The sequence below is a fragment of the Trichosurus vulpecula genome, chromosome 5 (assembly GCF_011100635.1).
Source record: "Trichosurus vulpecula isolate mTriVul1 chromosome 5, mTriVul1.pri, whole genome shotgun sequence".
Taxonomy (NCBI): Eukaryota; Metazoa; Chordata; class Mammalia; order Diprotodontia; family Phalangeridae; genus Trichosurus; species Trichosurus vulpecula.
Genome location: NC_050577.1, coordinates 103,790,384 through 103,816,147, shown reverse-complemented (window position 1 = coordinate 103,816,147; position 25,764 = coordinate 103,790,384). Strand labels below are relative to the sequence as shown.

The 25,764-nt window shown below is 39.1% G+C and overlaps 2 protein-coding genes across 2 annotated transcripts; one reads left to right on the top strand and one right to left on the bottom strand.

Moving 5' to 3' along the window:
• Positions 1-6,944: 6,944 nt before the first annotated feature.
• Positions 6,945-9,581, bottom strand: LOC118850993 (olfactory receptor 9A4-like). The gene is made up of 2 exons (XM_036760597.1): positions 8,642-9,581; positions 6,945-7,018 (listed from the first exon to the last, which is right to left on the bottom strand). Exons 1-2 carry the CDS (start codon positions 9,579-9,581, stop codon positions 6,945-6,947), a joined length of 1,014 nt encoding a protein of 337 aa, XP_036616492.1.
• Positions 9,582-24,567: 14,986 nt separating this feature from the next.
• Positions 24,568-25,509, top strand: LOC118850992 (olfactory receptor 6V1-like). The gene has a single exon (XM_036760596.1). It carries the CDS (start codon positions 24,568-24,570, stop codon positions 25,507-25,509), a length of 942 nt encoding a protein of 313 aa, XP_036616491.1.
• Positions 25,510-25,764: the final 255 nt, after the last annotated feature.

Sequence of the window (25,764 nt, the reverse complement as noted above, 5' to 3'; positions counted from 1 at the left end):
TCTTACTATTGTTGCAGCTTCCTTGGAAAGGTTAATTTTACATTTTTTTCTCTGTTCCTGAAGGAACTCGAGGCATTTCTTCCTCCATCATTTATCAAAGCTTTCTCACCTGTCCCAGGGGCTAAGAGGGTCATAAATTTCCTTGCTTCTTAAATTTCATTGACTTCCCAAATGCTTCTTATGCATACCAGTCAGAATCTAAAATGGTTTCACAGGGGGAAGACAAAGATATTATTTCTCTACCCTCTCTTCCCTGAGTTATTTTCATTGCAAGTTACAAGCTTTACTTCTGTCCCCAATACCGTATTTCTGTGTTTATGTGTCTTTCCCCTTTCACGAACCTACCCTAGCCTCTTGTGTGTATTTCAACCCATGTTCCCACCCCATTCCCATTATCTCCTAAACCATGAACAGAAAAAGAAAAGAAGCCTTGTGAAAGGAAGGAAAGAAAACTGACTTTGTGTGACAAAAGTAGACATGGCCAAGTTCTACTGTACCCACACTACACTAATGTTGGCTGAATTCATTGAAGGTAGTATTGTGTAGTTTGAATGGACATTGGCAATCATCTAGTCTGATTCTCATTTTAGAGCTGAGGAAACTGAGACCAGACCCAAGCAGGAAAAATTGCACAGAGTTACATGACTAATTAGAAATGAGCAAAGTATCAGCCTCAGACACTTGACACAGTTACTAGCTGTGTGACCTTGCACAAGTCACTTAACCCCAATTGCCCTGCCTTCTCCCCTCAAAAAAAGAGAAAGAAGAAGAAATGAGGAAAGTATTAGAAATTTTATCTCCAAAGTTCTTTACACTATGAAACAAGAAAAACTAATTGAGAAGCAGCAGCCAGTTCTTCTTGTCCAGGGCTAAACTTTATAAGACTATGGTCCAGAGAATCCTCTATATCAGTTACTTCTCTGGAGTACTTTAAAAAAGTTTTATTGATGTCTTTATGTTTTCATATGACTGCCACATCATAATATTAATAATCTTACCTCCAAACCTTCTCTTCTAAAAAGAAAAACAATTCAGCAAATCGAGAAACATAGCAACTATACTTAACAACGTGTACAAAATTTTGAATCCATAGTATTCCACCCTTGTCATGAAGAAAGATGTTTATTCATTTTTTTCTATGGGAATAAGATTTTCACTAGAAAATTGCATAGCTTAGGCTATAGATACTGCATGAAATGATATCATACAATATCTTGTATCATATCTTATATGCAGACACAATTGAAATGGGTACCTGGTTAAATATGAGAAGAAGGAAATAATCAAAGATGACGCCAAGAGCATGGAAGCCTGGGTGACACACACAAAAACACAATCAAAAGGAGGAAAAAAATTGGTAGGAAGGAAATATTAAAAACAGTTTTATATACAATGATATTAAAGTACATCCAGATGGAGCTATCCCAACAGAAATTGGAGATATGCGTTTGGAGTTTGGGAGAGAAATCAGGATTGGAAATAAAAACTGAGCCCTCCTGTGTGGAAGTGGTACCTGAAGTTAAAGGACGGGACTTTTGAGAGGGAAGAAAAGAGAAGGAAGGCAGAAACTTGAGAACATACACCTTAAACTTTCAAGCCAGGAATTTCATTTAAAAGGTCATTGTTGTCAAGCCTCTTAGCCTGCAAACTATACTTTCTACTACTTAGTCATATGGGTGACGTGGGATGAAAATTCTTACAAATGGCTACAAACATAAATTCACACAATTCAAATATTCATAGAAAAGTAAAATCTGGGAATGGTTGAGCAAGTTGTGGTATATGATTGTGATGGAATGCTATTGCACTATAAGAAATGATGAGCAAGATGCTTTTCAGAAAAACCTGGGAAGATTTACATGAACTGATGCAAAGTGAAATGAGCAGAACCAAAGTAACAGCAATATTGTACAATGATTGACTGTTAATGATGGCTTTTCCCAGAAAAACAAAGATTCAAGATAATTCTGAAGGACTTATGATGAAAAATGCTATCCATCTCTAGAGAAATAACTGATTAAGCCCAAATGCAGATTGAAGCATACTTTTTTAAACTTTTATATTATTCTTGTTTGCTTGGGGTTTTTGTCTGCATTTTCTTTTACAACATGGTTGATATAGAAATGTTTTGCATGATTGCATATACATAATCTATATCAAATTGCTTACCTTCTCAAGGAGGTGAGAGGTGAGGGAGGGAGGGAGAGAATTTGGAACTCAAATTTTTTTAAAAATAAATGTTAAATTTTTTATCTGTGAGAAAAAAATAAAAAATTTTAAAAAAGAAAAGCACAGTCCAAGGTTCCTATAATTTTATGAAATACACTCATTAACCACAAAAATGTGTCACAAAAATCACAGAGTCATAGCTTTAAAGCTAGAATAGACCTTAGATGTCATTTCACTTAACTCATTTCATTTTATAGATGAGGAAACTGACACCTAGAGACACTCAGTGTATTTCCCAGGGTCATATTTTAACCCAAGATTTCTGATTCAAAATCTGTATATCAGTTCCCTGGAGTAATATCTACAATGTACCTGAAGGTAGCTTTTACATAAAAGGTACTGAAATCACCCTTGAACTTAATTGGCTCAAGGTACTAGGACTCAGGCTATTGATAGAGCTCACTGGAAGCTTAAGTACAAAAAAAGTCATAAGGAATCAGCAGTAACTCCCTCAGACTTCCAAGGTTCAGTCCCACACCTCCAATTATGTACAGGACATTTCACATTGGGCATCCTGAAGACAACACCCACTAGGTTGGGAGCTCTTCAAAGGCAGAGTCCATCTCTGGCTTTTCTTTGTATCCCTAGAATTTAGCACAGTGTTTGGCACATATTCAGTGCATAATAAATGTTTATAAGTGACTGACTGCCATCTCAAACTCAACTTGTCTAAATTCCACATTATCTTTCATCCCCCACACCGTCCTCTTCTAAATGTTTAAATGTCTTGATGGCAGCAGTATTTTTCTAACTTTCCAGGTTCATAAGCTCACTTATAACCTCAGAACTTCACTATCCCTCACCCTATACAGCTAACCAGTTCTCAAATCATGTCTTTGCCTCCTCCATAGCATTTTTTCCCATCTGATCTCTTTTTTCCACTTGCATAGCTACCACCTTAATTCAGACTCTCATCACCTCCCCCTTGAATTATTGCAACACCCTCCTAATTACATTCTTCCCTCAAGTCTCTCCACAGTCCAATTCATCCTCCACACAGCTGCCAAAGTGGTTTTCACTAAGTACAAAAAGGACCACTTGATTCCCCTATTTAATAAATTCCAGTGGCTCCCTATCGCCTCTATGATAAAATATAACCTCTTCTATTTAGCGTTTTAAAAAATTTACAACCTTGCTCCCAAAATATCTTTCTAGCTTCATTGTATGTTACTCCCTGACCATCACTTAGGGATCCAGCCAAATATGCCTCTCTGTTGGCCTCTCTATCTCCTATCTCTAGGCCTTTTCATTGGCCATTCCCCATTCCAGCAATATTCTCCTTCCTCATCTCTGCTTTATAATTCCTCTCATTCTTCACAATGCAGCTCAAACACCACTATATTACATGAAACCTCCCTGATCCCACCAAATACTAACACCATCCCTCCCAAACTATCCTTTAATTTACTATTTATATAATTGTATTTATTTTCCTTAAATTTATTGTCTGTACTTATATGTGACTTATTGTATGCTCTATTACAAAGCAATCTCTGTTTGGATGGAGATTAATTCTTTTTTTTCGTATTTACATCCTGAGCTCCTTGTACAGTGCCTGACATGTGTTGATTGATTGAATGGGATCAAGTCTTACCCCTGACATGAACTAGCTTTATGACCATGGGAAAGATATTTAACCTCTCAGCAGGTCAGTACTCTTCCCTCTGGGGTCGAAGTTGTTTGCCTTCATTAAGGATGAATGATAAGTGAGCCTGAATTGCAGATTCCAAACAGGACCATAACAGGAAAAGAGGATGTGAGGCAATGATTTAGCTCTCCCTCTGGCAGAAAAAGGGAACTGGAGGTATGGAGAAAGAGATAGAAAAAGGAAAAGGAAATTTGCTATCTCCTGGGCTGCAGGTTTCTTTTCCTTTTGTCAAATCAGGAATATATAAGGGACTGGGTTGTGATTTGAGAATAGGATGACTCAAAACTTGGAAGAGGTAGTCAGCCACATATCCTGTAAAAGTCTCATGTTTCCTTCCACCCCCCCTTCATTCCAATTCCATTCATATATACCCATGATGTATGTATGTATGTATATATATATATATATGTATATATATATATACATATATATATATATATACATCATTAAACTCAAAGGATCTTGAGGGACTGAAGGAAACTACAGTGTTTCAGACCTACAAAGGCTTGAGGTTTTGTCCCCAAGATTATTTGAAGAGGACTATAGGTTGGCAATTAGGAGATGATGGTATGCTATCTGCTATGCTAAGTCAAATGGAGACTTGGGGTCAAGGATGTGGATCATGCTTGCAGAACGAAGTGAGTTTAAAAAGACAGACTAAATGCCTGAGCTCTAATTGATTCACTGGATGATCTGCAAGCCATCTTGACCTATGGAGGCCCTCTGGAAACTGATACACATCTTTCCTTGTGGAAATAAAGATAAACTTTTTCTTACTCTAATGAGGAGGGAGAAAGAGAGAGGGAGAGAGCCTATATGTCTAAAAAATCTGAAGCTTCGCCAGTCATAAAAGATAAGACAGATGTTATCTGTTCTTCCTATAGGGAAGAGGTATTGTCTCAAGTGAGAATTACAGCTGAATCTCAGGTTGTAGCAACATCAAGGGAAGCCCAGAGGAGAGAGAAAAGCAGGAAGCAGCAGAGACAGATGGCCCAGGGAACAGGCCTAGGAGAACAGTTTGATGGCATTGCTAGAATGTCTTGGTGGCCCTGCAAGGTGAGAGATGTGAGTTGCCCTATGATGCATGTGTGCTGAATATGCACCCTCATACATTCAATGCTAATGGGCAAAGCTGTTTTGGTTGTTATTATTGTTCATCCTTCATTCTAGAAGAGGACCAATGATATCATGAAGGTGATACCTTGACTTGTGAGTGAATTGGACAGGAATTCTGCAGAGCTATTCAAAGTCATTAGCTTCACACTCTCCTCCAGAGTCATCTAAGTCCAGTGCACCACAAAGGTCAAGACCACTCATGGGAAAAGCTAGAAGTTATTCAAACCATATGACATAGTCATTCATACTACATGAATTACTTTAATCAGATGAAATTTAGCTCATAAGAATTGAGATTTTGATGACAGGAATTGGGTGGTTTACAGCCCTGAAAGGAATGGGGAGAAATTTTGAAGCATGAAGACTACTGGGGATCCGAAGGGAGACTGGACCAGCAGATAGGAAGATTACCAAAATAAAATGTACAGAAACATAGTGAAAATCTGATAAAGTCACATGGAAGTTGGAGAGCAAAGAAGCTAAATTAACAAAGGTGTTAAGGGACCAAAAAAAGAAATGAGCATAGAGAAGGGAAGGGAAAGGAGAAGGGGAAGGAGAAGAGCAAGGGGCAGGGGAAGGGGAAGGGGAAGGGGAAGGAGAAGGGAAACAGGAAGGGGAAGGGGAAGGTGAACAGAGGGATGGGATGCCTAGAAATCTGGCCTAGAATCAGACTTATCCTTTTCTCCATCTTTTGAAAGCACCCTCAGCCAGCCAGCCCCAAACAGTCTTTTCCCTGAGGTCTGCAACCAACACACCTCAGCCCTATTCTGTAAGGAATCCTTTCCTACCCCTCAGCCCTAGGCCTGTTAAAGAAGCCTGAATGCTACAACTTAAGGGAAGGTCAGAGATTTCTTTCACACTACCTGAAATTCCATCTTTTGGATTTTATTTCAAATTTCAAGTTAAGCCAGGAAGTTTAAAGGGTTGTTGTTATTTGTCCTTCATTTTTGAAGAGGACTAATGATGGTGCAGGTGACATCTTGTCTTGTGAATTGGATTGAAATGAGGCAGAGTTACAAAAAGTTGTCAGTCTCACTCTCTCTTCCTGGGTCATTGAAGTCTAGTGGCAGGACAAAAGTCAAGACAACTGGTGATGACCCAGGATGCAATGGATGAACTTGGTATCTTCTATGTCTGACCAACCTCTCAGCTCTCCACAGTGCCTACTTCATCTGCCTTCATGGCCATTGGAACAACTTGTTTTCATCCCATTCCTCTAGGGAAAGTCTTCACATTCTTGGGGTAGACATATCCCTAACTCACTGACAGGTTTGAAGATCGTCAGTTACTCTCAACCTGATTTAGCCCATCTGCCAAGAAGGTCTGCCAGAGTGTGGCCGCTCTGCATGGTAAAGCTTTTTGGAGCCACAGATAGGAGTTGGGTGAATCAGGTGAACACCAAAGGTGGATGAGCAGCCCTGAAGAGTCTTGGCAAGCCCTTACGTAAGAGGCTTAAGGAGTAGGTGACTCAATCTGTTAGATTGGGAGAATATGCTAATTAAATTAATCTATTAGATATACTAAGGAGAAAAAAATTGATGTGGTGGGTGGGGGGATATTTTGGAGTGTGCAGTCAATCTTGGAAATGGAAGAGAAGACAGGCCTAGGTGGGTGGCTGCAATGAGACATTTGGAGAGCCAAAGAGACTTGATGTAAGCAAGTATTGAGGAAATGGGAAAGGAGATAAAAATCAGGACAGAGAGCATCATGAGCCAAATCTAGTCATTTTAATCTGCTTCAGGCCTCTATACTTCCACTGATTTTCCTGTGAGGGAGAAGGAAAAATTAATTTCTTTCTTTTATAAATAAAATGTTCCTAACCTATCCCCACACTCTCCCTGTACAAGTAGGATACAAGCTAGGGGTGCTGTGAGTCCCAAATGAGGAAATGGATGTAAAGCAGGTTGCAAACCTTAAAGCCCCATACGAAGGTTTGCTAATATTGTTATTATTAGCCCGTAGTCACCATGCCTCCAATCTGATGATGACTTCTTTCCCTGAGCCTTGTATTACACTCCTGCTGAGCTAAAGCAATTTTTATAGAACAGTATAGGAGATCTGATAAATAGAAGATCTCAAAACAAAAAGAAGCATTCTCACATACTTTTAAGTATAAACTGAATTGTTAACATTTTCCTAAGTCCTGACAATCAGCAAAACAATATTTCAAATTCCAGTATGTAGAATTGCTCATTTCTGAGGTGTAAATGCTCACACTGAAAGTTCAACAGGAGGCGAGAGCTGGTTAGAGTTGGTTCTACAACCACCCTGGGGGCAATAGCCAACATCTCCCATCTTTTCTACCCTTACCCTGTATCTTACTCCTTCATCATCTGGGCTGGGCTTGTGGAGCTTGTGTAATTGTGTTCTCAGCACTTATCACAGTGATTAGTATGAGGGCTTTTAACAGATGCTTTTCTTTCATTCATTCATCTTTCTATCTGTATCTTTGTGAGTTAACTTTTTCAGATATGGCAGCATTTAATACCAAGTATTGGAATAAACTGAAAACAGATCATGACCTTTGAACTGCTGTATCACAAAGCTTTAAACGAAGAGTTCCAGAAAAAATGAAGGATGTTAAGTCATGTTGCTCTCATTGCTCATTATGCAAAATGACATTTTACTGAGTTTTTTCACATTAATAAATACAATATGAAAATATTATTTTACATTTATCTCATCCATTTAAATTTGTTTTTATTTATAATGTATATAATTATAAACATACAAGTGTATTTATATAATTAATGCATTAGTAAATATACATATATTGGGGGTGTCCACAAAATTTTACTAAGGGATTATATTATCCAAAAAGTTGGAAGACCATTGTTTAATGCCATAGACATTCTGAAACAGCACATATTCACACATCGTACTCCCCTCACACACACACATACACTTACCTCCTTTGTCACAAAGAAAATCACTGAATCAGAAACTAACCAATGAAATCACCCTATCTGACTGTGTATGCAAAATTCTTCCTCAATAATCCATGATCACTTAACTGAGAGAAGTGATGTATGTTCCAGCATCTATCCTCTTGGTGTTGCCATTAAATTAAGTTCCACTGTGTTTTAGTGTTGTTTTGAATTGTGTTATTGTAGGATATATATAGTTTCCTCCTGATTCTCCTTTCTTGGCTCTTCATCAGTTTGTCCAGGCTCTGACATACTCATCTGTCAAGGTCTTTCCAGACACTGTAGTATAGGATTTGCAGGCTTTGGGGTAGAAATGGTGTAGAGCTAATGACCATTTACAGTTTTGTGGTTCTGACTGTCAAAATCCTACACAGGAAATCAATTCGGGGAGGAAAGTAGATCAGTGCATCAAACAAATCTGTCCCAGCTCTTACCAGAAACTTTTCATTTCCTACCTCTTCTCTAGTTCATGATCTCCTTCAAAACTGAATGACATTTCAGCAAACACAAAACAATGATATTAGTGCCAACTGGGAACAAGATCTCTAAAGGAGAGTGTACATGCCCACTAATTTTGCCTTGAATATTTCCAAGGAAAAAACTCAGTACTATTTGTTGATTATAACAGGGAACTAACTTAAATAATGAAGATTCGGAAGTACTAAAAAAAAATCCAAAATATATACAGTTGTCACTGAAACATCCTTTGGGAAGGTCTTACCCTTAAACAGATGACAGCAGTGTTGCATCCCATCTCTGAGGACTTCTTTGACTTTATCATTCCGTAGAGTGAAGATAAAGGGTGTCAGTAATGGGGTTACCACTGAAATCATCAAGGAGACAACTTTGTTATATTCAGCTGCCTGGGTCTGCTTGGGCTTTACATAAAGAAATAAGCAGGTGCCATAACCAATTACCACAAAGGTGAAGTGAGAGGCACAAGTGGAGAAGGCTTTTCTCCGGCCAGAGGCAGAAGGGATCTTTAGGATGGTGGAGATTATATAGGTATAGGAGATAACAGTGGGAAGCAAAGAACCAAAGAGAATAACAATGGCCAGCAAAAAGAGAATAAACTCTAGGAAAATTGTGTCATCACAGGAAAGCTTGAGCAATAGGCCTCTCTCACAGAAGAAATGGTTCACAAGAGTTGATCTGCAGAAGGAGAGTTGAAAAGTAGCATAGACTGGCCAGATTTCAAAAAGAAACCCAAACACCCAAGACAAAATCACCACCCAGAGACAAACTTGACTGTTCATGATGATGTCATATCTCAGGGGGTGACAGACTGCTACATAACGATCTACTGCCATTGCTCCAAGTAATACAAATTCGGTTGTCCCCAAAGAGAGATACAAGAAGAGTTGAGTGACACAGGCTGAAAAAGACATGGTCAGGATTTCAGACATTAACAATCCCCCTAGCATGGGAGGAATGATAGTGGAGGTAATCAAGATGTCCAAGACAGAAAGGTGACCAAGGAAGAAATACATGGGAGAGTGTAGTCGGTGATCAGCACAGACAATGACAATGATTACCACATTTCCCATTAAAGTTACAAAGAAGGAAAAGAAGAATATGGCAAAGAGTGTGTGGCGGAACTCGGGAGAGCCCGAAAAGCCTTCAAGATAAAATCTGATGACTCCAGAGTGATTTCCCACCATTCAGTTCTCTGACAGCTAGGGAGGAAAAGAGATTTAACATTATCAATCAGAAGTCCTAATTCCCAAAGGTATACAAACAGATCTAGAATATGCTATATCCCCCACCTGCTCATAGGATATATTTCAAGATCAGATTTCATTGGCAAGAGGTTAGTACTAAATTACTATTTGTTAATCTGATAACCATAACCAAATGCCAATGAATGAATTTACCTTCTGGACTGTGTATATGAACCAGTGACATAGCATAGAACACTGAGCAGAGCAATCATGGAAACCACCATACTCCTTGCAATTTGGCTTTAACTTCCCATTATGGCCAGACAACCTGCCATTGTTGCCCTGACACCTAACAATAGCTTAGTTATTATCATTTTTGTTTCTTTCTACAACTCATTCCTTTCCCCAAACTCAGAATCCCTTGAATTCTATATTTTCAGCCAATCTGTATCTTCTCTTCTTCTAAATCTTGCTTCAGACCCTCACCCACCTTATGGGAGTAGAAAGACTTAAACCACTCAGTTTTAGATTCATCTCTTGCTAGATTTCCTCAATAATTAAGTACCTAGTTTATATCATTCATAATAATTTTAATTACTAGAGACATTCTAGAATGTTACAATCTGAAGGAAACTTCTATTTCATGCGGTCAAGCATCACTCATTTATAGATGAGAAACCGTGCTCAGAGAGGTAAGGTTTGTTGTTCAAGGTCACATATCTGGTTAGTAGCAGAGTAAGAATAGAACCCAGATCTCCTGACTTGTAGGTTCAACTTTTTCCCCTCTCAAATCCATCTCCTCTTTTATAATTCCCAGTTTTAGATATTGTTCTCTTCTTTTCCTCCATGTATAGCCAATGGTAGTCCACTAAGATATTTGCATGCTTTCTTGTATGTTCTTAAGTGGGATCTTCATGTCACCTTCCATATGTTCTATTTTAAATGCCTGCTTTAGTTATACTAATGTCTAGAATTAACATTATAAATTTAGTGCTAACCATAATTTTATTCAGTACCTGGCTAAGATTGGTATATGGAAGCAGATTAAATGATCAATTTTCCAAGTAGCCAAAGGAACTCCCAAAAAGTCAACTTGTACCAGTCATGACAAAAGGAGGATGAACCTAGAAAGAAAATACAGAGAGAAAGAGAGAGAGACAGAGACAGAGAGAGAGAGAGAGAGAGAGAGAGAGAGAGAGAGAGAGAGACAAGGAGAGAGAGAAATCAGCTGGAAGCAAGCTGGAATTGGGTGCCAAGACAGAGCCACAATTGAGAGAACAGTAAGTCTTGAAATCCTAAATTCAAGACCTGTTGCCTTAATTTCCTCATTTCCCACTCACTTCTTGACCCATTAAAACTTGGCTTCCAAAGTGTGGTTTAAATGAATTATCTCCAAGGTAACCAATGATCTCTTAATTGCTAAGTCTTGTTTCCATTTTTCTTACTTGTCCTTTCTAATGCTATTTACACTCCTAGGCAATCCTTCCTTTGAGATTTATTCTCTCATGCTTAGGCCTTTGTGATGTTATTCAATCCTGATTCCCATCCTATCAGTCTGACCACTCATTCTCACTCTGCTTCACTAAATCACTAGCCATTAACTTGTCACTCCAATCCCTTGTACCCCAACAAATGTTATCTATCATATATATATATAATATGTCGTATATATCACATATCATATATATCCCATAACTGTCTTAGGTCCTCAAATATTATCTCACTACACCAGCTCTCTTGTTGAGCTCATCATCCCCTATTGGTTCCAATATTATCTCAATACAAGTGATTCCAAAATATGTGCATCTAACCCCATTCACTGTTCTGAGCTTCTTTCCTGCAACCCAAGCTGCCTACTAGAAATCACCACCTAGATGTCATGTAGGCATCTCAAATTCAACATATTTCCAGTGGAGCCCATTATCTTTTCTTCCTAAAAATGTTCCTTTTTCACTTGAAGTCATCACTCAGTTACACAGATCACCCTCTCATAGTCATCCTAGATTTTTCACTCTCTCTCATCCCAAACAATTTGTCAAGGCTGGTAGATTTTATTTCCACAATTTCCCTTGCATCTGTCCCCTTTCTCTCCATTCATACAATAAGCACACTAGGTCAGACTCATTCCCCCTCATCCAGACTGTCGCAATAGAATACATATATCTCCTTCCTTCTACTTTCTCTCTTCTCTAACTCATCCTGGATGCGGCTGCCAAAATAATCTTCCTTAATGATCATATCACTCCCCTGCTCAGGAATCTTCAAGGACTCTCTGTTATATCTTGAACAACACTCAAAATTAAGCATGGCTTCTAAAAACCTGTACAATCTAGCTCCAGCCTATTTTCAGGATTATTTATTAGACATTAATCAACTTCATAGAGTCTATGTTCTATCTCATCTGGCCTCTCTGTTGTTTTCAGTACTTAGCATTCTGTTTCCCACCTACAAACCTTCGTACAGGCTGTGTTGCCTGTCTGGAAATGGACACCCTCATCACTTCAACTTCCTTGAATCCTTACCTTCCTTCAAGATTTAAGTTATGGACCACCTTCTAATGGGAAGCATTTCCTGGTAACCCAGATATTATGCTCTTCCCCTCCTAAAATCTGTATATAGTAGAAGAGTTGGCTTTAAAAGGAGGAAGACCTGGGTTCAAGTGCCATATTTGGTACCTATTGACTTTGTCAAGTCACTTAGCTGTTCAGTGTCACTGATAATATTCCAAAGTATTAGTCACAGAGATGGTATTCATCCGCACTGGTAGAGGTCCCCTCATTAGGAACTCCCTATATTGACAAAATCAATAACCATCTTTTTATTGTACTATGTTATGGAATTACCTATTTTATTCCATAAATTAAAAATAAAATTTAATAATGAAAACAAAAAAAGAAATCACAGGATACTTATGCTTCTTGACTTAATGAGTCATTGTGAGGATCAAATTAGACATTGTATGTAAAGTGTAACATGAACATTTGTTGTTATTGTAGTTGCTGTTATATATCAAATCCTAAATATCGGTTCAGTATCTCCATGATATCCGTTCCTGTCTAGAGTCTCTCCTGTCTTTTCTCCTTGAAACTGGCTTCCTTCTCTTCCAGTCTCCCTACAACACATCACTGACAGCAGTCTGGCTCCTCTGTCCTCCTTCTTCCAGCTACAGTGAGGGCATCCCAGGTCCACAGGACCCGAGTCCAGTGCCAGACCACCACAAGGCTTTAATGCATTCAGCACAGGTGAATAGAAAATTTATAAAAAGAAAGCTTGACCAAACAACCATGAGCTGTGCCATTGTGTTCAATTAAACAAACATTACTTAGTGTCTATTTGGTGAACAACCCTGCCTGAGACACTGAGAATACAAAAATGAAATAAGGTAGAATCTCATGGAGAATTAGACATATGCACCAATAAAAATGAACATTCTATGTAGTCCTTTCCTTACAAATTCCCTATGTGGGAGGTGGTGCCAGTATTTATATTCCCACTTTCCAGGTGAGGAATTTTAGATTTGCCCATGAACGCAGTTAATAGGTGGCAGAGTTAGGACTTAAGCCCAGCTACTCTTTTCACTCGATCGACCTGCCTCTTCTGTCCCAGGGGGATGAATCAGAGAAGAGAACCTTGATTGTATTGTCTGTTTCTATGCCAAGTTCTAGAGCAACATTTCTTAAAATGTGGATTGCAACTCCATACGTGGTGGTGAAAAATTTGGCAACAGTAAAAGGTTTTTGAACGCTCAACAACCAAAAATTAATTAAAAGTCAAACATGTAATGAATCTGAGGTGTTTCTGGCAGGGCTTGCCCATGCTGCATCATGGGATTTCACTGCAACCCTGGTTCTAAACACAAAGCATGAGCACTTTACACTACACATGCCCTCGGGCCACACAACAGCAATGAATGCTGCTGAAACTTGAAAAGGGGCTGTGAGTGGCAAAAATTTAAAAAGCCCGATATAGAGGTTTGGGCCCAGCATCTCCCAGCTCCCTTGCCTTCTCTAACACTAAACACTAGAGAAAATGCTCACCTCTCACAGGAGAATCCACAAATCAACTCAGTTTCCCCACAAAGTGCTGGGCCTCCCTTTAAAATATTTCCTAGCAGCAGCTGACTGAGGGAAGAGAAGTTTTCTCTCTCCCTCTCTCTCTCTCTCTCTCTCTCTCTCTCTCTCTCTCTCTCTCTCTCTCTCTCTCCATCCATCCACCCTGGAGAATTCAAGGCTAAAACTCTTGTTTTTAATAAGCCCAGGAGAAGGGATCCCCTCAGGACCTAGTCTAGGGGAAGGCAGACAAATTTGAAATTCTTCCCTTCTGGCCAATCAGAACCAGAGCTTTGAAAAGTCTTGTTTAAAGAGAAAAAAGAATCTATTTCTGTAGTTCCCCTCTAGTAATCTACAAAGGTGGAGCCTCTTCAATGCTAGTGCCATCCTTTTGCTAGGCCCAAAGTTGGCTCCCTAGGGGAAGATACTAGGGAAACTGATACAGGAAATGTGGCATTTATTGATCTTAAGAAAAGCTAACTTACTATCTGCAGGGTTCCCTAAATGAAATAGTTGAAGAAATTCAGAGGACTTCTTCACTGTATTTTAAAGATCAGAAGAGATGTTAGATATCACCTGGCCCACACTCTATCCACATCACAGACTACTTACAACATCTGTGAAAAAATGATCTCTCTGTCTCTGCTTGAAGGTGGAGTGAAGCACCTCATTATTTCACCAGCAATGTGCTCCATTGTGGGTATGCTCTAAGAGTGAGGAATGTTTTCTGTTTTTAATTTTGTTGGACTGAAACCTGCCTCCCTAAATCTTTCCTACATTGTTCCTAATTCTACTATTAGAAATTAAAAAAAAAACCCAAGTCCTCTTTGGCGTGGTAACCATTGAAACATTTGAAGAAGATGGAGACAAAGTCCCTTCCAAGTCTTCAAGGTGAATATCCCCAATCCCTTAAATAGGGATTAAATGGGGCATGGTTTTCAGAGGCAACTTTGTGGCAAGCACACTGGGCCATTTGGACACATACAGATGTTTGCTATTATGCTAGAGAATCTTGAGACACAAACTGCATTCAAAATAGTTATGTTAAAGGGATGTAGTTACACAGTACTCAGAGAGGTTGACTTGAATTAAATTAACTATCAGGCTCTGTTTGACTGCCTTCTCCTATAACCCAATCCTTCATACTTCCTTGGAAGTTCACTCTTACTTTCTAGGTCAAGCTTTAGGCAGAGCCAATTCTTTCAATTCCCTTGGTCCACTAGAAAATTGAAATTCAATTTTGTGTTTGTTTTATTCCCCATTCCCTCCTGACTTCAGGTTGAATAAAGCTTCACTAAATCCAACAACAGACCAACTTGGTAAAGTTTTTAAGTTTTTAATTAAGCTAGGAATTTTCAAATTTATCTCACTAGCACTTAGCACAGTGTCTGGCACATATTAAGCACTCAATAAATGTTGATTGACTATGAATTAACCTCTCAGAGGTCACAGCATACAGCAGGCAGCCTATTGTCTACATTATTATAGTCATGTTTCCCTCAACTTCTCTCTTATCTGTTATTTGTCTAGACTATAAGCTCTTTGAGAGCATGTACAGTTTTGTTTTATTTTTTGTTTTGTTTCTTTTTCTTTTCTTTTTTTGCCTTTCCTTATATTACCTTTGTTTAAACAGTGCCTGACAGATAGTAGGTATTTCAGTCACTCTTTTTTTTTTGTTTTGTTTTTGGCAGGGCAATTGGGGTTAAGTGACTTGCCCAAGGTCACACAGCTAGTATATGTGTCAAGTGTCTGAGGCTGGATTTCAACTCAGGTCCTCCTGACTCCAGGGCCAGTGCTATTTCAGTCACTCTTGAAACACCCCTGACACCTTGGTTGGTGGCGTCAGAAATTTTGCCAGAAAAGTGGAATTAAAATTGAGTATAAAATGTCAAATTCTGATTGACTTGACCTGACCTGGTAAACACTTTTCTAAAGGATTGGTTTTTAACAATGCTAGAAGTAATGAAACCTACAAAAATAAGCCAAAGAAAACAAAAGATAGAAGGGAATGAAACGTATTACCAAAAAATTTTGCTGTCACCTTAAAATTAATACAAACTCTTTAAAAAATTGTAAATAAATTTTTATGACTTTCAGGATATTTTATGTGTTTATATAATTGAGTTCTTTTATTAATGGTTACTAAATTTGTATGTTTATTTAGTAACCATTAAATAAAGCACTGAAGTAAACAAACACATAAAAATATACACGATGATATAAACTTATTAGTTATACTGCTAATATGGTCACATACATATACATATGTATATATAAAATATTTACATAGATTGCCTCCCCGTTCCCTAAATCTTCAATCCCTTCCTATCTATTTGTCCCTTCTCTGTCCCTATAAATGTGCCCATCTCCTTCAGCCTTTGAAAAATCATCCTAAGACCATATCAAATTCTCATCCTATATCTTTTCTCCCTTTCTCACCCAAACTCCCCAAGGGAAAAAAAAGCTCTCTATGCTTGTTACTTTCACTTCTGGCTAGTGAAAAAACACAGAGATGGGAGAACAAGGGTTACATGAGGGGAATAGCAATAAAACCAGTTTGGTGGAACCACTGAGGCATGGAGGTAAATGTGTGTGTACATGTATGTATGTGTATATGTAGTTGTGCATATGCATATACATGCATGTGTATATATGTATATATACATATAGCATCTATATGGGATATGTACAGAATATATAGAGATAGTGATATGCAAGAAATGTTATTGGTGTCAAATTATATAGAGTTTTAAATGTCAAACAGAGGCATTTGTATTTTACCCCAGAAATATTAGGGAGTGGTAGAAGAGTATTGAGTAGAAAAACAACATGAACTTTAGGGACATCTCTTTGGCAACTGAGTGGTGAATGAATTGGAGAGGGAAACATCTTGAGGCAGAGTGCCCAGTGAGGAGGCTACTGCAGTGTCCTAGGTGAGAGGAGATGAGTGACTTTGAGTAGAATGAAGAGAATCGATGTGAGAAATGTTGTAGAAGTAGAACTGGTAAGGCTTAACAACTGATTGAATTTGGTGAGAGAGAAAGAAGAGTCAAGAATGAATTCAAAATCCCAAACATAAATGATTGACCCAAACTTTTTAAAAACAAAGTGTATTTATTCCTATCTCTGCAGGTATTCCCTCTCTCCCTCATTGCAACGGTAAATAAAATTAGCTGTTAAAGAAGATACGTAAGAACTCTGTGGAAATCTTTTGGATAGTGATAAATTCTATAGACAAAGGCCTTTTGCAAAGAGACTACTACATTTGTAAGGTGGGATAGTTTCTTGAGAGACTGAAAGTTTCATGATGATTCTGGAGAGTTACCTATCATAGGTTATAGATTTAGAGCTAGAAAATACCTCAGAGGCCAACCAGTCCAAACTTTCAATTTTTCACCTGAGTAAACTAAGGCACAGAGAAGGTCAGTAACTTCTCAGGGTTGTTATTTTTGTTGTTCAGTCATTTCAGTTGTGTCTGACTCTTTATGGCTCCATGACTCCATGGCAAAGATCTCAGACTCATTCGTCATCTCCTTCTCCAGCTCACTTTGCAGACGAGAAAACTGAGGCAAACAGAGTTAAGTGACTTGCCCTGGGTCACACAACTAGTAAGTGTTTAAGGCCAGATTTGAACTCAGAAAGATGAGTCTTCCTGACACCAGGCCCATCACTCTAACCAATGAGTCACCTAACTGCCCAGGGATACACAGCTAACAAAGGTCTGAAGTTGGATTTAAATTCAATTCTTCTTGTTAGGACTGAAGGGAGATTCTGAGAGGACAAAGAAGAAGGAGAATTTCCTCTCTTAGAGAATTTCTTTCCTGAGAGAACTGTTTTAAGTCTTTGTCTTGAAAAGAAATATGAAGAGAACTTTTCAGAAGAAACATAGATAATTTGAGAGCTGAATGGTAGGACTCTGTTTCCAGAACTAATTCACACTGATAGTTAGAAGTGACTGTGTTCTTTTTCTCATGCTGATACAATTTAAATAATTATTTATATATTTATTGTTTCCGTTGCTGTCTTCTTTTGTTGCATTTTGTTTGAGACCAGGCATTCCAACTTCACCCAGGCTGGAAGTGCAGTGGGCACTTAGCTAGCTCAATTCCAGTACTCATTGGCACAAAAGTTTTAGCCTAATGCATTTTTCTGACCTGGGCCACCTCTCCCAACTTGTTACACTATTAATAAATTGTATCATCAGTAATCTTGATGTTTATTTAAGCCTAGTAGATAAAGGTTTATGTGGAGGCACAAGTGAAAGCTTTTGGGAAAGAAGTTTCTCCACTTTATTTAATAAATTATTTTTTATAAACTGTGTCTAGTCTCAGAGCTAATTGATTGAATGAAAACTACATAGCACTTTCAATAATTTATGAGAAAATATAAAAATGTACCTCTCGATTATTTAAGAATCAGGTATAGAAATTAATAAAAGAATGATAGAGAGGTGTCATCTCTCCACAAAGGAAACTGTGAGGGTCAACCATTAACCTTGTTTCATTGAGAAGCAAGAAATATTTCTAAGGCCAGACTAAAATAAAAAGAGATACAATAGAGCACATAACAATTATTGGATACCTCCAGGTTAAGAAAGTAAGAGGCAAAGATAACTTATATGTACTCTGCAGTTTGAATGTATATGTATGTTTATTGAAGTCTAGTCATATTTTCCCCCTTCTCTCTTGTTTTCTCTTGATCTTCCTCAGAAAATGTGATTTTGTATTTTTTTTCCTTTCTTTCCTCTCCTTCCAAAGGAGCTCAGAGGGCATTCCCTCCCCCTTCATTTGTCAGAGCTTTCTCTTTCTGAGGGCTAAGAAACTCATGAATTTCCTTAATTTTTAAGTTTCTTTGACTATCCAGGTGCTACTTATGCATTCCAGTCAGAATCTAACATGGTCCAACAGGAGGAAGGAAAAATATCTTTATTTCTCTGCCCTTTCTATCCAAAGTTACTTTGCAAGTTACAACCCTGACTTCTCTTTCCATGTCTGTGCCCTTTCCCTTTCATAAAACCTAGCCCTGTCCAACTCTCTTCTGTGTATTTTATCCCATATCCCACCCACTCCCATCATCTTCTGAGTCTATGATGAACAGAAAAAAACCCAAGGCATCTTTTTGAGGCAAAGAAAAAGAACTGGCTTCATATGATAACAAATATAGCTATTTTGCCTGCATCAGCCTGGTCTCAGGTAGATGTGGTCAAGTTCTACTGTATTCACACAACAATAGTATTGGCTGAGTTCATAGAAGGTATCATTTTACAGTTGGAATAGAAATTGGCAATCATCTAGTCTAACTTCTTCATTTTATAGTTGAGGAAACTGAGGTACAAGCAGAAAAAAAGTAATTGAGCAAAGTTATACAACTAATCAGAAATGGGAGGGGGCAGGGGTTAGAAATTTGATCTCCTGACTGTATAACTCTTCCTACCATGCCATATTGAAAGCTGAATTGAATTGGGAAACAGCAGCCCATACCTGTTATCTAGAGCTAACTTTTTTAAGTCTTATGTCCAGAGAGTTCTCTGTATCAGGTACATCCTCGGAGTAACTTTAAAAAAAGTATTGATTCCTTTCAGATTTGGATTCAGTCAAAGGGCAGCACTGGAGGACCTAGAGGGCCACGTGTAGCCCCGAGGCAACAGGTTCCCCACACCTGGACTAGCCTGGTTTTTTTTCTCTATTGGATGAAGCTATAAGTAATCTTGAAAATGACCTACTTTAATTCAGTGATGGCTAAGACCATGGTAAATTCCTCTCATTTTTTCTACCCTATTCTTCTGGTCCCCCAAAAATCTCCAAGACAAATAATTACGTAGTTAGCGCAAGTGATTGCAAACAGCTGTCCCCAAGATCACAGGGGACTCCTTGATCCCATCTTCCATTCTCATTGGGAACATGCTAAGAAAGATAACATATTTCCAGCTAGTCTGGATTCCTGCTGATTGGTACTAAGTAATCAGAGGCTTCCAAATGAAAACAAGAGAAAAAGAACCAGGCAGCAGGCAGCAGGCACCCAGGGAGAAGATAAAGCAGTGAACAAAGGCCAGAGTTCAAGAGAAGCATCATTGGTCTCAGCAGGAGCCCTTTCCATCTGGCCTCTTCCAATTTCACATTCCCTCCTTCTGTGCTTAGATGGATGCTGCCACTGGACATTGCTGTGATGGACAGCAAGACTTTTAGCAGAGTCCACCTTGAGGATGTGGGTCACTCTGGTTTTTTGTTGTGTTTTATTTTGGTATTCCTCTTCCTTTCTGCATTCAGACAGGAGAATGTCTGCTCAGCTTGACCTGACTCCACCTGAGTCAGATTTCACTTCTCCATCCATCATCCACTGAAGAATTCTATTGAGGACAATGATCATCACATCTCAGCCAGAGGAATTGTGATGTGCCAGCTAGGAGACACCAAAGGTAAGTGAAAGGGAAGATCATTTAGGGAACACTGAGCTAGCTGAGAGGCTCAACAGGATAAAGCTCACACAGGTTCAATTCCTTCAACTGGCTAAACTGTGAATTAGTTTCCTGCTAAGAAGTACTTGGAAGCCAGGAGCTCTTACTGAAATTTGGCCCAATGTTAGGCTCAGAATTCAGAGTTAGCATTGAGTGCAATGGGCACTAAGGCTGCTCAGGGGTCAGCACCACTTAGACAGTCCTTCATCTCTGAATCTGAACCCTTTAACTCTAGGTTATAGAACCCTCTTCTATAGGAGCTTCACAAAAGGAAGAATGGAGAGTCTAATATGTTCCTCTCTGCAATGCTATTTCACTGTAGAAAATGAAATGATCCCATTCAGCTTCAGTTAATCCCATTACAAGTTTTATTTCAAGAGTTCTAGAGCCTCTAAGTGCCTTCCTGGGAAATGGGAACATCTGCTCTCCTCATAACATCTAACTTTGTACCAGAGAAACTCCATGGGTGAGTGATAAACTCAGGAATAGACAGGCATTTCATATTCGTTTATCTCATTTCCTGTTCACAACACTTCTCTGATGCACACAGGGCAGGTATTTTTCTCCCTATTTTATAAAAGAGGAAACTAAGGTTCTGAAAAGGTAAGGCGAATTACACTGGTTGAATTTGAAACCTTAAATGAACTTCAGGTAACATCTAAACTACTCATTTTATAGGGGAATAAATTTCAGTGAAGCCATTTGCCCAGGGTCACAGACCTAGTAAGTGGGAGACTTGGTAGCCTAGATCAAATCTGCTGACTCCATATCCAGTCCTCTTGCCACTGGACCATGACGCATTGTGGGAACATATATGTACACCACAGTAGTAATCTTTTAGCAGTAGTCTTTTCTCAGACCAATACATCCTTGCTGTTGTGCTTATTTCAGCTACTGGACTCCCACAGTTAGCAAGACCGTCCCTTACAATATCAGGATTGTTGACGCCTTCTTTACAACAACCACCATCCAGTCAAAGTTCTGATTTGGGCAAGGCTGAGCATCCATGGATCTCTCAAAACTCAAGGGTTCAAATAAATCATCCTTACTAAAAACACATTCCCCTATTCTCAGATGGAAAAAATTCCCAAGGTGCCTTTGACAAAGAGACAGTGAGAGAGACCTTTCTTTGATTCCTCAAAAATACAGAAAATGTCAATCAATCAGGAAGCATTAATTATGCACATACTATGTGCAAAGCACCAGCCCTGGGAATAGGAAGGCAAACCCTAAATACTCCTTCTCCTGAAGAAGCTTACATTCTGAACATATGTGAATGCAAATGATGAGGAAAGGTGCCACATAGGAGGTAGCACTTGAGAATTGCTTGACAAGAATATAGAAATCCTAAGAGGTGAGAAGAGAGTGCCTTTAAGGCATGAGTAAATAGACTGTGCAAAGGCTTCGAGATGGGAAATAGAATATTATGTCCAGCATCAAGTAAGCAATCCATTTTGACTGGAATGTAGAATATGTGAAGGGTACGAATACATAACCCTGGAAAAGTAGGCTGAAACTAGAGTTCTAAGGGTACTAAATGCCAAATAGAGGAGTCTGTATTTTGTCCTAAAAGCAAAAGAGAGCTACTGGAACTTCTTATGCTTTAGGAATGTTATTTTGGTCACTTTCTGGGAGTTAAATTGGAAAGGAGAGAGGCTAGATGTAGGGAGAAAAATTAGGAAGCTATTACAAAAGTAGGAAAGAGGTGACAAAGCTCTGGACTATTGGATATGTAGTGGGGGATGAGAGAAAGTAAAGAGTTATAGTGGACTCAGATTGCGAAGCTGGATGCCTAGTAAAATGGTTGTACCTGGTATACAGATTGGGAAGTCAGGAAAAGGGATGGTTTTGGGAGGAAAGATAATGAGACTTGTTTTACACATGCTGACTTCATTATACCTATAGGAATTCAGTTAGAAATGTCCAGTAGGGAGGTGGCAATGGACAACCTGACCTTGGGAGACAGTCTAGGGCTAGATCTTGGAGTTATCGGAAAAGGGATGGTAATTGAAGCAATGAAAGCTGATAAGATCACTGGGAAGGTCTAGAGAAAAAAAAACATTCAAGAAGTAGTCTTGGGGTAAAGGCACAATTGGTTAGGGGGCAGGCTATGGATGTTCTATCAAAGACGTTTAAAAGGAAGTATCTGCACAGATGATGAAGCTAGCATTTATATAAAACTTTAAGGTTTTTGAAGTGGTTTATGACTATTATCTCATTTTATCTTCACAACAACCCTGGGAGGTCGGTACCCCCATTTTACAGCTGAGGAAACCAAGGCAGACAGATTTCTTGCCCACCATCACACATTTAGTAAATGTTTGAGGCTAGCATTGAACTCCAGTCTTTCTAATTCCAAATCCAGCATGCTCTCCTCTAGGCCACCTAGCTACCTAATTAAGGGGAGAGCCAAGAGAAGGTAATGTCATAAAGACCAGAGAGGAGACAATATACAGGAGTAAAGGATGTTCAACTCTGTCAAATGCTGTAGAGAGGTCAAGAAGGATGAGGACTGAGAAAAAAATATCACTTTAGCAATTAAGAGATCATTGTAACTTTGGAGAGAGAAATTGCAGTTGAATGATTAGATCAAGAAGCTGGACTACAAGTTGAGAATTGAGTGAAGGAGAAATGAAAGCCAAGGGCAAAGACAGTAATATCTTTGAGTTTGGCTGTTAAAGAGAAAAGAGATGTGGAGTGGTGGCATTAGGAAGAGAAGGAGTCAAGTAAAAGCCTATATTTCTCAGTCATATATAAAGCAAGATCCTTTGCTGCATCATAAGGAAAACAAGGGTATAGGATCCTTGTGGTAATGGTTGGATGACTTTCTTTCTCCGTGATTCAGGGTTGGGAACTGACCAGGCCAGGGCAACATCATAGGATCAGGATGCTAGGGATTCAAGGGTAGAGGAAAATATAAATTTGAACTATAAGGTTAAGGAAGGAAAATGTGAAGCCATATCAAAGGTTATGGTTAGGTAGAATATTGAAAAGTGGAGGGAATGGAGGTCCTGGTAAGGACAAAGAATACTTCTTTTAGGAAGATGGTAGAATGATAGTTTTTTGTGGGTTTTTTGAGCTTTAAAATATGTCTTTTTCACTTTTAATATTTAATTCATCTTCAGTTTTCAAGATTTGCTCCCATAAGTTTTTCAGTTTTCTCCCCCTCCCTCCCCAAGACGGCATGCAATCTGATATGGGCTCTACACACACATTCCTATTAGACACATTTTCAAATTCGTCATTAGGATGATAGTTTTACAAGTTAGAAAGCTCAATCTGAGATTTGTTTAGGCTCTCCAACCTAAGATAGTTATTCCCACAGAACAATTGAGGCCAGCAGGACACTCAGTATTTTATAACTTAGCTAAGTATTAAACTCAAGAAACATTTATTAAGTATCCACAATGTTCAAGGCACCTCTCTTAGTCAGTTTCCCTGTCTATGCAATGTCCTCAGGTCCCTTCTATCTCTATTATGCTAATAATCCTTAAGCTCTGATAATGTTGCTAAACATTCCAGGTTATTTATTAGTACTTAAAAGCTGCTGTAATTCTAAGTTTTAGAACCCTGAGAGTGTCAAATGAAATGTGATAATGGGCATTATGGAGTTTCATGCTTACATACATGCAAATGTGTTTACAAATATGAATAGGCACATTGCCATCAGTACGTGCAAGAGCAGAGGGGGTGGAGAAGAGGAGTGGGTTGGTAAAGTGAACTTTAGCAGCAACAAAAAATTGTTGATAAGAAGAAGAAGAAATTAGACTGAGCATCTAAAGTTTAGGGTAGAATGTGTGCCTCTGGAAGCCATCAGAGAAAAACGAGACCAGTCACCCACTGCGTTGAGGTTAGATAGAATTCTTTTAGCCCAGATAAAAAGCTGGACTAATGACCTTTCTGAGCTCTGTTTATCAAAACAGACAGCAAAGGTCAACCTAAAGGGATTTCGTGTATTGATTTCATATTCTGCCTGCCCTTAATTCAATAACACTAGTAAGCTTTGAGGGTAATTGAAAAGAAATGGGAAGGAATGCTTCACCACAAAGATAGGGCTTACATCAAAGAAACATGTATCTAAGGAAGCAGTATGTTAGCCACTGAACTACAGTGGCAGCAAATCCCCAAACCTAAATGATAACATTGATGGGCTTCTTGAGAAACCTTTGATTCATTTTCCCTCTTTTATCTCTCTTCTCCTCTTTCCAAATATCTCACTGGGTATTTTTCTTTCTCTTTCTGCGCATGTTTTTATTTCCCATTCTCTCTCAATATGTCTCTCTGTGTTTTTCTCTTAATGTCTTTTTTCTTTCTCTCTGAATCTACCTCTTTTTCTCTCTTTTCCTTTTATCCTATTTCTTGTCTGCTGTGTCTCTTCTTTTACAGTTTATCTATGGTCTTTTTCTCTTGATTTCAATTCCTTCCCCTACTCCCAAAGCTCTTCTTCTCTTCTTTTAAATACAGGTGACTCTGATCAGAAAATATGGGAAATCTGAGCCATCCATCTGAGTTCATCCTATTGGGCTTTTCAACATTTGGCAAGCTGCAGGTTGTGCTGTATGGGCCCTTCCTGCTATTTTATCTCCTGGCTCTTTTAGGAAATGTAATCATCATTGCTATGGTCCTCGCTGATGCCCACTTACATACCCCCATGTACTTCTTCCTGGGAAATTTTGCTCTATTAGACATCTTGGTCACCATGACTGTAGTGCCCAAGATGCTCTCAGACCTCCTTGTCTCCACCAAGACAATTTCCTTTACCACTTGCATGGTCCAATTCTACTTCTACTTCTCTTTTGGCTCTGCCACTTCCCTCATTCTGGCAGACATGGCCCTGGACCGCTTTGTGGCTATTTGCCACCCACTACGCTATGGAACCCTTATGAGCTCAGTAGTATGTGTATGTCTGGCAGGGGCAGCTTGGGCAGCACCCTTCCTGGCTATGGTGCCCACTGTTCTCTCTCGGGTGCAGCTTTCCTATTGCCATGGCAACATCATCAACCACTTCTTCTGTGACAATGCCCCCCTGCTACAGCTAGCCTGCTCAGATACATCCCTCTTAGAGTTCTGGGACTTCGTGTTGTCTTTGGCCTTTGTCCTCAGCTCCTTCCTACTAACACTTATGTCCTATGGCTACATCGTGAACACCATGTTGCGTATTCCCTCTGCCAGTGGCCGCCAAAAGGCCTTCTCCACCTGTAGTTCCCACCTTATCCTGGTCTTCATTGGCTTTGGCAGCACAATCTTTATCTATGTTCAACCTGGCAAGGCTCACTCTGTGGAGCTCAACAAGTTTGTTGTTTTAGTCACTAATATTCTGACCCCTGTCCTCAATCCCTTCATCCTCACTTTTTGCAATGAGACAGTCAAGACTGCTATCCATGGACAGATGCAGAGGCTTAAGAGCCTGAAGAATTTAACATGAATGGAAGGGTTGGGTACATCCAGAAACACAAAATATTAGGGACTAACTGCAAAGAAAAGAAACAATCCGTGGTACCTCATGAGAAGTCAGGTCAACAATTTTCATGATGATTCTATGAGGTACCTTCTTTTCTCTTCTCCCTTTTTGGACCATCCATGAGCTCTGTTGCCACCTTGTCCCAAACCTCCCTAATGCCACAGGTAAAACTCTCTCAGTGCCCTCCTGCAGGACCTGGTGGTTTTTCAATAACCATTA